We start from the raw sequence: 12,621 nt of genomic DNA, 5'->3' as shown, positions 1-12,621 counted from the left end.
GCTAACCAAGCTCTAAAATGTAAAATGATATAACCAACATACCTCCCCTTCTTTGGTCCTGATTGAACAAAAGAACTTTCTACCTCTGAGCTACACCACGAGCCCTTTTTATTATGAAACGGGTCTTGCTAAGTTGTTAAGCATCTCAGTAAGTTGCTGAGGTGGTCCCAGAACCTGTGATCCTCCTATCTCGGCCTCTCAATTACTGTAATTATATAGGTATGCTCCACCTCACCTTGTTCCAACATATCCATAGATGGGTTCATGCAAAACCTCTCTTGAAACTGTATATAAAAGTATGTGTCGTATAATATGTAGATGAACACATGCCTAATTCTAGAGGAGGGTCTAGGTATTCTATACACTCACCAAGGCACCTATGGCACCAGAAAGGTAAGAACTTGAGGTTTTAGCCAATAAATAAATTAGTTAATTTATTTATTTGCAAAACTGGGGATGGAACCCAGTGGGCATTCTACTTCTGAGTACCTCCCTAGCCCGATTTTTATTCTTTATTTTGAAAACAGGGTCTCCATGAGTTGCAGACAGCCTCACTAAGTAGCTGAAGTTGTCCACAAACCATGATCCTCCTGTCTCAACCTCCCAAATCCTGGGATTGCTAAGTGTGTGCCATCATGTCTGAAAATAAATTTATTTTGCAGAAATGGAAAATAAGAGTCTTCACAAGAGAGGCTAAATAAAATAAGCAAATTAATGACCATTTATCATTAAATATTGTTCTTCCTACTCGAAACTTCCCATATCTATTAAATAAGCAGCAGTTCACTTTATGTATAAAACTTTCATTCCATTTACTCTCTCAAGAAAATGTGTTCCATGCGTGACTACAGCACAGGGCCTACTTCATGCTGAGCAATGTAAACACTGAATATTCATCTCCCTAAACCTAGTGTCATGGAGTACTAAATCATCACTACATATACAAGAAACCCGTTCACAGGACACACTCAAGATGGTGTTTATGATTCTAGTAATTTATTTCAAATAGGAGCTAAAATACATTAAATAACAATTATAAATGGCAAAATAATAACAGTTATCCAGAACAAAAGAGATTAACAAAACATAAACTGAGATGGAGGCAAGAAGAAACCCTAATTATCAAGAACATTCCTAACCTTTACAATATTTATGATGATGCCTTAGCTTTATTTTCCATAAAGACAGTAGTTAGCTTTTGACCTGATCATAAAAAGATGCCATGGTGTTAGAGACCATCAGTCACTGAGATAATAATTAGAACACAGAGAGAAAGTCCCTCTTAAAATGGACTGATTTTGGAAAAGCAGAACTAGTAAAAATATTCAATAAGCATCAAGATTATTAGTACTGCAAGTCATTAGATACTGTTTTCTTTTCCGATGCCATTTGAAAGCAAAGAAGGTACCAAGAAATCTGTATAGCTACTTTCAAACTTCTCCAAATGTGCAATCTGGAATATTATGACCTGCAAGTCTATCATCTCCATACTCTCATCCTTTATTCTGACTTGCAAGGAATAGAGCTTCCCTGATATCTTTAACAAATAGTTTACAGTGCTTATCAGCTCTGCTCCTTGCTATGTATTAAGTTTGGTTAATTACAACCTTCACGCTAATGAGCAATCTCATATTGCTTACAAAGCCTAAATTTTCATTTTCATTTTGTCAAGACTTCCTTCAGCCTTATATTGACTGATATAAGCAAACCTTCAACCTTATCACTAGAAGACATTAAATTATTGTGGTACTGAAGATCATCTTTTCCTTCCCACTCCTGCTACTCAGTTACACTTAAATGAACCTGCTCACTCTTACTGGATCTTTAGGTCTACCGATCCCTAATAACTAATATTTCTATTTCCTGGGACTCTGTGATTCACTTACCTCCTTCAACAGCATTAACCCATGGCCAACCACTTCAGCTATGCTATTATCTTATAATTTTCCCCATCAGTGGGCTCTCCTTAAATTTTGAACAATCTTCTCTGAGGGTGCTAAGTACCCCTGAAAAAATAGACTCTACTGACGGGGTCCACCATACAAAATTTGTGCAAAAGCATCTGACTTACACCCTCAAATCTATAGATAATCCATTTATTTACACACAGCTGACCCTGTATAGAAGGCATTCCAAACTCTGTCCTTCATCAGGACAAAAGTCCCTTACTGCAGCTGAAAAACGTCATCACGAATTTAATGGCTTACTCTTTTCATTCCAGAGTTCAAAAAACTACCATTGGTTTCAGTGTCCTAAAGTCACGGTGCTGGCAGGGCAGGTTCTGTGTGTTAGCTCTGAGGGGAGATTTTTATTTCCTTGCCTTTTCTGCTTCTAGTGGCCATCTATTCCTTGGCTAGAGGCCCCAGCTCCATCCTCAAAGAGTGTCACTCCAAACTCTGCTTCTAGCATGATATCACCTTTAATATCAACTTCTGTGTCTCTTGTGAGGACCACTGGGATTATATGAGGGCTATGAGAATGGTTTAGGATAATCTCATCCAAAGATTCTTAAAAATATCTGCAAAGTTTCTTTTGCCACATAAGGTTAATATTCCCAAGCTCCAGAGATTAGCTATGGACACAATAAGGGAAAGGGGCATTATTCAGTTTACCACATGCTACAGACAGCCAACAATTCAACATGCTCCTTTCTGTCACCCTAAATTGACAAACTCACCTTCTACTTTACTGAGGAGACTATAAACATCAGAAGAGAGTTCCTCGGCTTGTCACCTCTTCCCAAAACTGTAGTTACAACTCTACCTCTTTACCCATCCTTCATGACTGTCCAAATAGCTTAAAGAAGTAGTGACTCTCTTTTCCCAGGTTACTCTCTGCTCATGTCTTTGAATTTATTTCTCTAATTTTGTTTAAGGATAATCTACAATACTACTTTATTTCTGTGGCTTGTGAAAATAATGGAAACAGACAAACTCAAGTAAAAACACAAATATCGCCGGGCGTGGTGGCGCACGCTTGTAATCCCCGCGCTTGGGAGGCAGAGACAGGAGGATCGCGCAGGTTCGAAGCCAGCCGCGCGCGCGCGCTGACTTAGGAGACCCTGTTTCCAAGTAAAAATGTAAAAATAGGTATGGGAGTGTAGCCCGGAGGTAGAAGGGCTCCCAGGAACCCCAGTACCACCAAAAAAAAAAAAAAAAAACCACAAATATCTTTGAAATTCACAATAAAGCTTTATGTTGAAAATTCTTCAATTAATCTTCTATTATAACCCTATATACCACGATAGGAAATAATTTTTTATTTGTGCTGACATTAATTCTAGTTTCCCAGGTTGGCCCAAAGAATGCTATCCATAAATTTAATTACTTTGAAATTGTATTGATTTTCATAGTTTCATTAAGGGGAAATAATCAAAAATCTTTTCTCAACTGGGCATGGTGGTATACATCTGCAAACCCAGTACTTGGGAGGCTCAGACAAGTATCACAAGTTCAAGTCTACACTCACACTAACTTAGTGAGACACTCATCAACTTAGTGAGACCCTGTTTATAGGGCTGGAGGTCTAGCTCAGAGGTAGAATGTCCCTTGGATTCAATCCCAGAAACAATCAATCAACCAATCTTTATTCAATCACTATATTTTCTGAATAATTAAAACGGATCCTAAGCCGGACGTGGTGGCGCATGCTTGTAATCCCCACACTTGGGAGGCGGAGACAGGCGGATCGCGCAGGTTCGAAGCCAGCCTTGCTGGCTTAAGAGACCCTGTTTCCAAATAAAAATATAAAAATAGGTCTGGGAGTGTAGCCCAGAGGTAGAAGGGCTTCCAGCAACCTCAGTACCACCATAAATAAATAAATAAATAAATAAACAAACAAACAAACAAACGGATCCTGAGCCAGGCATGGTAGCACACCTCTGTAATCCTAGTACTTGGGAGACTAAAGAAGGACCACTGGTTTGAGGCCAGCCTCAACAACTTAAGGAGGCCTGCAGCAACTCAGTGAGGCCCTGTCTTAGAGTCTTTAGACACTTTTTCTTTTGAAATGAGGCTGCCATATATATATATATGACAAATTTTAATCAGTGCCTACTTCCATGTAGCAAGTGGTTTCACTTTTATTTCCCAGTCACTGTGTCCCATGGCATCTATAACTGAGGCTCATACATGACATTTAAAGCACAGACACCTTTTGTTAAGTGTAAAAAAGCTAGCTGACTAGGTAACAGGTGGATAGATAGTGAAGCTTCTCTCCTCCCTCTCTGAGCCTGAGATCTAATATTCCAAAAGTTAAGAGCCAGGACTGACAGAAGATAAAATCTGTATGGGTTCCATGAAGGTAATACCTGGGATACATGGGCAGGAAATGTGACCTGAGATGTCTAGGATGAGATGAAAAATCTTCAAAGAAATTAAGGCAGACAACAATAGAAAAAGTACTTTGATTTTTTGGCAAATTAAAAAGCAGATATTTATCCTGACTGAGGTACTGGTTCCAACAGTACACATTTGTGAAAACTTATTCTGTACTATTTTAGTTCATTTTTAGCATATATAAATTGTACCTTAATTTTAAAATGCACTTTGAGGTATACTTTAAAGAGCCCTAAAACAACATACATTAAAGGAAAATAAGAGAATCAAGGATATTAAGATGGAAACATTCTATCTTTTAGAATATGAAGATATCTTACAATACTTTTTCTGAGTCTAAAGTAGTCTAGAAGCATTTGAAAAAGCATGAAGTATAACACCTGTGTTGATTCACTCAAGATACATTTGACTGCAAATTTGTACAATAAGCTATACTTACAGAGTTTGTACAGGGAGCTGAGATACAACTATCATCCAAAAATTTCAGAAATAACCAATTCATAAGCTTGAAATTATACACTGTTAAGTAGCAAGAAAAAATCTTGTGTGGTCCCACTGACACACATGACACCCTTTTTCCAGGCTATTTTACTAAATGGTCTCAAATTGAAAGAGTAGTCATAAATAAGGGGGAAGAGGACTCAAAATGATTAATAAATCTTCTACAAAAAAAATATCATTGGGTATAATGATAGCTACTGCAGCCCGTGGGGAGTACACTGGTTAGAAAAATATTTTCTTCTGGTACTAGTGATTGAACCCAGGGGCATTCTACCTCTGAGCTACAACCCTAGCCCTATTTTGCATTTTTAATTTGAATCAGGGTCTTCTCTAGATTGATGAGTCTCTCCACTTGCTGAGGCTGTCCTCAAACCTGTGATCTTCCTGTCTCAAACTCCCACCTACTGGGATTTCAGGCATGGCCCACCACCCTGGGCTAAGGTAAAGTCTTAAAGGGCAAGTAGAAACAAGTAAGTGAAAAAAGGAAACATTTTAGAAACACTAAGACAAAAGATTTGTGTGAAGATTCTGATTCCAAGATCAGAGGCAAAGATTTAAGCAGGGGAGTTAACACAATCAGTTTCTGCTTTAAAATAACAATTCCGGGAGTAATATGTAAAATAGAATAGAGAGGAGAACTAAGTTAATGTTATAAAAACTACTTTTGCTGAATATTCTTGAGAGAAATGAGAGTGGACTGATCTTGGAAAATAAGACTTATGAAAATGGGGAAAAATTGCAGATTCTAGTAATAAGTGATATAAGCAAAGAGGAAGAAAGCACTGATAAAATAATTTCCACGTCCTGGTACTACTAGAATGATGGTGATTATGAGTTCACTGGACATGCCAACTTTAAAGCTGCCGTGAAGACAATAAAGGGAACCATCAACTAGACAGATGAATTTATGAGCTGGAATCTCAGAGTGAGGCTGTAAGACAATTTAGAAATCATCTGCATAGAGACTCACAGAGCTATGCAAGTGAACGAGGTGAAGAGAGTACAGCATGAGAAGAAAGTCTGAAGAATCCCTGTACTGAAGGAGGGGAGGAAAAAGCAGAAGCAGCAGGAGCTCAAAAGAAATGGGCAAAAGGTAAAAGGCATACAGAGTACATGTTCATAATAATCAAGGACCCAACATGTGAAAGTAAGAAATATGTGGTCGTGTGTGTCACATGAACCTAAGGAAAAAAAATCCAAAAGAATGAGAGCTAGCAGTGATTTTAATATCGAGGGATGCAGATTCCATTGTAATCCTAATAAAGGCAAAACTGAACAGAACAGTTGAAGTAAATGTTTAACTGGCACATACGCAAAGAGAATGGAAGATGGAAAAACTAGCAATTATCAACATCTGTTGTGAAACAATGAACTCTGAATGATATTCCTAGGAGATAGCGTTTCATCTGAAAATTTAATAATGAGTGGCGTAAGCATGTTCAATGCAGATGAATAAGATTCAGACACAAGGCAGAACCAAAAAATATATAAGGTTCCAGATGAAGTAGAAGGGGGTGTGACCTGTAGTACAGGTAGAAAACTGACCTTTGACAGCAAAGAAGCCATCATCCACATTAAAATGGGAGGGGGGTGCACACAAAAGGGAAAGGGTATAGGTTTAGTGGCAAGGCATGGACATATAGTTCCTACCTAATGTTTTTTCTATAAGAGGCAGAAGGCAAGAACATTTACTAAGAGCAAGGCAACCAGAGAGAGCTGGAGGCACTGTGGAGGGTCAATTAAAGGTCTGTGTCAAAGGACAAACAAGGTAGCACTGACCTATCCTGTGTGAGGTTTCCTCTAGTAGAGGCACAGGAAAGGTAAGTCACAGTTTATCCAGTGGTGTGTTATCATATGGGTTTATAAAAGCATGAAGGGACAAAAAAATATTAATACTAGTTAGTTTTACTGAATCTGTTACTATGAGCCAAGCCCTGTCATGAAGTGCTTTGCATGAAGGGCTCATTTGAACCTCATAATAAACCACCCAATACATACAGTAGGGTTATTTCCCCCCCTCATTTTACAAATGAGAAAGCTGAGGTATCAACTAATTTATTGCTTGACCATGGTCAAATGCGAGGTAGAATCAGGACTTAAAGTCTGAATTCACTGCAAAAAAGTAATTGACACAAAACAATTTTCAAAAATAACATAAGTATTTTTAAAAAATTTTAAAGCTTCATCAAGAGAACAATGGACCATGAAATTGCAAGTAGTTTTCTATCTTAGATGGTTTGTGAAGAATTTATTAAAGACTTATCAAATCAAAAACTTAAAGAGGTGAACAGCAGCAAGCTAACTTATTTCACATTTATATGCAAGGAAGTAAGATATATGTTCCCAAATGCTCTCATTTATCCTCAAAATGATAAGGTAAAGCGAATCCATAACCTAACAAGGAAAACGATGTTCAGAAAAGCTAAGTAATTTGTTATCCCTTTTATTACATTCCTGAAAATTAAAATGACCCTTTCCTGACCCCCTTGCCACTAAGCTGTTACAAAGCCACCAGTACAAGGCTTGAATTTGCTCAGCAGGACAAAAAGTTTCATAGCTGTTTGTTCTCATTGGAAATTCTTTCCAAACATTGCTTTAATTTATTAAGTAAACGAAACTAGGACAAGCTCTTGTCACTACAACTAAAGAAACAAAATAAAAACTTGGAAATGTAAAACCTTGAAAGAAAATCATGTATTTCCCAAACATACACACTTAATAACAGGACAAGTCATTAGACTTATTAATATTCTAGTAATACAATTAATTAAACTAAAAGACTCTAGATTCATTTTATAATTTTTTAAGGAACTTGAGAGTATAATCTCCCTGAAAGTTATTAAATAGCTTAGCTCATGCTAATGTTTTCCAAATTATCTTGCTTAACAGGATCTTTTTCTTGACTGATTAAAGACAAAAACAGAAATAAGTGAAAAATGAAAGAAGAGAAGAGCCTTAAATATATTTGGCTGCAATGATACACTTCAAGGCCATACTACTATAAGAGATGGGTGGGTGCTATTAGAGTATAATTATTAAAAAAATATTTGTTAATGACTATCAATAAAGATCTAATATTTAGGTATTAAAAACTTATACAAGAATATTCAGCTTTCCCATTTTATGTTGTCATTTAACTACCCTTACGTTAGGAAGAGATGTTAGGTAATAAGGGTTTTTTTAAATATTTCCTATTTTGAAGCACTAGTGCTAAATATTAAGAAAAAATTTAATTTTCCTTTAGTTTTCCATTCTGATCATTCTTTAACTATATGAAAAATTAAGATTTCACTCACACAGGCTGAGGGTGGCCCTTACAAAATACTGCTTATTTAAGAAACATCTTCTACATTGAGATGAACCATCAAACTAAATATCACAACATCTTGTGTTTTAAAATGTTTAAGTATTTACAGGAGGGAAAAATCCCCAAAACCTCTACTTACCATATACATTAGTATGTCTCTAATCATCACCATAGCTGTTTGATGATCATTCCAAGCTTGATTTAGTGTTTGAAGAAAGTTGTTATTCAATGAATTTAAAACATCTTCTCGCACCTATTAATAGAACAGTTTATTAGTTTATGCACAAATGATTACACATATTTATACATGCACATTTATCTGTTTATTAAAATTTAATAATGAAAGTTGAATTCTAGACTTTAAATAAATGTTATAGGCCAGTAGAAATATTCTTCACTACAACCAATACACAGATGTGTATTTATAGTCCAAAGTTCTCTCTTGACTTCCAGAATCATAAAGCAATAAGCTGGAGCACTTCTTGACCCTCCAGTGACTTATGAGTATGGTCAGAATAAAATCCTAAATTCTTATAATGAACTATAAGGCCCTATAGCTGGCTACAACTCAAGTTCCTACTACACCTCCTCTCCCCCATCTCTGAATAACGGTTAAGAGTACTAGTTCTGGAGTCAATCTATGTGAGTTCCGATTCTAGTTCACTGACTAGCTGTGTGATTCTGGATAAATTACCTAATCTCCAGGCCTCAGTTTCCTTCTGTAAAAAAGCATCCTTTTTTATGGAGTTGCTATAAGGAAAGCATTATCCACTGGTAATATACTTAAAACAGTGCTGGGCACTCAGTAAGAACTCAATAAACAAACTACTAACAGCAACTATGTTCTGCCATTCGTTCTGCCTCGATGCACTCGGCTCTGTTCCTCACTTTATTTTGTTCAAATTTCACCTACACAGGAAGTCTTTCGGTTAGTGCTCTATGTCAAGTAACTCCCATACTATGTTGCCCTACACTTCATTTTTCTTCAGAGTACTCACCATTATCTACTACATTACATATTTATTGATTTCCCCACTGAAATAAATGTAAATGCCTCCATGTTGCAGGACTTTCTTTTCCATGTGTTCCTTCCATAACCAGAATAGTGTCTGGTATATAGGAGATCATTTATTTCATCCCCACCCACTAACAATACGATTCATTTTCAACGTGGAAAGCGTTTTCAGGATACCTGCTTTTGATATAAAGTGTCCCTGAGTCTAAATGCCTTCCTAAAACTACCCTAATAAAGACTACTCAAATTTCAAGAATTTCTTTCCATAGTCCACATGCTGAATACCACCTTCTCTAGGAAGAGGTTAATGACCAAGATTCCTTACTGCTATTCCATCAGCTCAAAAAAACATTATTTGCTTAGAAAACAGACTCAACACTTTAGTTTCTAATTTTAAAGTGAAGTAATACTGCCCTATAAATCCCTCCAATTTCCTTCGAGACCATAGTCAGATCTCTGGACCCATGTGGTCCCACACCTGCAGATTCAACCAGCCAGTCACAAATCAAAACTAGTTGGAGAAAATGGTTCCTATACTAAACAAGAAACTTTTATTGTCATTATTCTCAAAATAATACAGGATAATAACCACTTACGTGCAAAGATTTAAAGTACTTAAGAGGACTGTGTAAGGTATATGCAAATACTATGTGTACGTTACATAAATACTACGCCATTCTACATAAAGGAACTGAAATGGTAGATCACAGGGGTCCTGGAAGCAATTTCCAGAATTATTCTGTACTGCCAGGCTCTGCAATTGTTCCAAATCCAACCAACCTTCCATTGCCTCGCTCAATTCTCAGGAACTCCATCCTAAGCAGTCATCTGTATCTCCAAACATTTTTTGCCACCAATAATCTCTACCAATGGTTAAACCTTTTCAGGTTGGGGGAATCCTAAACTCATGGTGCTTTTTGAAAAAGACAAACTATTCAACATGTGCATTGAGATATATAGATTTCTGTAAGCCTCAACTATAAATAAATGGGAAAAATGTCATTCCACAGTAGATCAAAAATAAACACTGTTGAAAAGTGTTAAAAACTAAAAAAATACACATAAAGTACTATGAAAAAATAGTTCATATTGTAGAATTGATCTAATTTATTTTTTCTTATATATTGGAGGGGGAAAGGTCACTAGACTTTTATGATGGAATAAAACATCCAGTCTACAAAACATACAGTATGAAAACCTCAACTGTACCACATACTTTAGAATACTCTATACTCACTCTTTTTATTCAAAGACTAAGCTCCCTGACTTAAAATACATCCCCTATAAATTACTTCAAAAATACAACTATACCAACAATACAGCCATATTGGTTAGTTAACAGTACCATAATAAATACTTTTTAACTTGGAAAGAAGGTCTTGCTAAGTTGCTGAGGACCTAAGTTGCTGAGGATGGCTTCGAACTTCCAATTCTCCTATCTCAGCCTCCCAAGTACTGATATTACAAGTGTAAGTCACCACAACCAGATTATACTAAATATATAAATGGATATAAAATATTTATATAAATGGATAAATATATACATTAATATAAAATGCATTTCAAGTCATTAAGCTCCTAACATGTCAGAGTTACTCCCAAGGTAACACTAGAAAATCATCAAGTGAAAATGTAATATATATTTATAAAATTTTTCATCAAACTTCGTATATATTTTCACTGAACTGTTAGATTTTTAGTAACAAATCAGAAGCATAGAATAACTATACTAAACACAAAATAAAACTATTCCAAATACCAGAATATCTAGCCAATTAATTACTTATGGATTTAAATGAACTTATATATATAAATTTTATAAAGCTAGTCAATTAAAGAGTTAATTTTCTAAAGATATGTTCTCTAAAAACTTGATTCATAAAATATTTATGTAATACTTATAATTTATAACTGCCTTTTACAAAATAAAAATGATACCAACAATCATATTATCTCTTATAAATTGTGTTATTTGAATGGCACTTCAAGAAATTACCTTGACAAATCAGTAACAGTGTACTTTTACTAGTCAGTACAGCTATAATAAAGAGCTAATTTTATGGCTAATTTTGAATAACTGTATATACACAAAAAGACTAAAAGTAAATGCCTTAGATACACTTATCTCAGTAACTGAGATCATTCTAAGAAGAAAAAATATTTCCTCCAACACTGCTCTAGAAAAATATTTTTCTACTTTGACACATAAAAAGTGAATAATTTGTTCATGCATACACAATAAAATGGAAGGAATGAAATGAAAATTCAATTTTTAAGAAGACCAGAGCAGGCCTTTTAAAAGCTGGGAGAACATCAAATAAACCAAAGTACATATTAAGTGAAAAAAGAACCAGCCTAATTTTTGGGGGGGCGGCGGGGAGGTCTGGGGCTGGAACCCAAATGCATTTGACCTCCGAGCTACACCCCCTGCCCAATTTTTTTATTCTTTATTTTGAAAGAGGGTCTCACTGAGTTGCGAAGGGCCTCACTAAGTATCTGAGGCTGTCCACGAACCGCGATCCTCTGGTCTCAGCCTCCCGAATGCTGGGATTACAAGCGTGTGCCACCACGCCCAGCTTCAGCCTAATTTTAAAAATTATTAAAATATAAAAAACTTTAAAAATGGTGGCAATATCCATGTGTGTAGGGAAACACTATTAAATGAAAGGACCCACTATCATAACTACCTTTTATTTCTTTTGTGTCAGCAGGGCAAAACAAAGTTAAGAAGTAACAAAATCAGGGAGGTTGCAAGTAGAATGGTATGAACTGATAAATGGGTAAGATGAGTAACTGAGAACTGATAGCACTCAGTACTTAGCCTTGCAAAACAAAGAGAAATAGCACAGAAGAGTAGATCAGTATGCAGAGAATTAGAATCACAAAAGTCAGAATTACTTGAAGAGCTTCCTTAAGTAGATTTTAGTCAAGAGAATGAGAAGACAAGCCGTAGATTGGGAGAAAATATTTGCAAGACATATCAGACATAGGAATATTACCCAAAATATACAAAAAGAACTCCTTAAGACTTAATGAAAAACTGAAATAATTTTTAAAATGGCCAAAGAACCTGAAAAGATATTTAATTAAGATGCACACATGGGGGAAGCCTTATGAAAGATACTTAAAACCATATGTCGATAGAGAACTGCAAATAAAAACACTATGATAGCACTACATAACTAATGGGATTGCCAAAATAAAATACACCAACATCAAATGCTGTAAAGGATAGAGACAAAACAAACTCTCTCAGTCATTGCCACAGAAATGCAAGATGGTACAACCACTTTGAAAAAGTTTCTTAGAAAACACACTGTTATCCTAGTATTCAGCAATCACACTTCTTAATATCTACCCCAAATAAAGTAAAAATTTATATCCATACAAAAACCCACATAAATGTTTATAGTAGCTTAATTCATACTTGTCAAAACTTACAAGGAAGGAACCAAGATGTC

The 12,621-nt window shown here is 35.8% G+C and overlaps 1 protein-coding gene across 2 annotated transcripts in view; it reads right to left on the bottom strand.

The window, feature by feature from the left end:
* Positions 1-12,621, bottom strand: part of CUL3 (cullin 3) — a gene marked incomplete at both ends in the record, with an annotated part of 103,193 nt that overhangs the window by 44,294 nt on the left and 46,278 nt on the right. For both annotated transcript variants that reach the window (XM_080689249.1, XM_080689250.1), the window contains one exon: positions 8,285-8,398. In XM_080689249.1, coding sequence (XP_080545375.1) covers positions 8,285-8,398 — 114 coding nt within the window. The remainder of the gene's footprint in view (positions 1-8,284; positions 8,399-12,621) is intronic.

This window comes from Muscardinus avellanarius (genome assembly GCF_963383645.1).
Source record: "Muscardinus avellanarius genome assembly, chromosome: 2".
Lineage (NCBI taxonomy): Eukaryota > Metazoa > Chordata > Mammalia > Rodentia > Gliridae > Muscardinus > Muscardinus avellanarius.
Note: the sequence above shows the minus strand (reverse complement) of the source record. Positions and strands in the feature narration are given on the sequence as shown.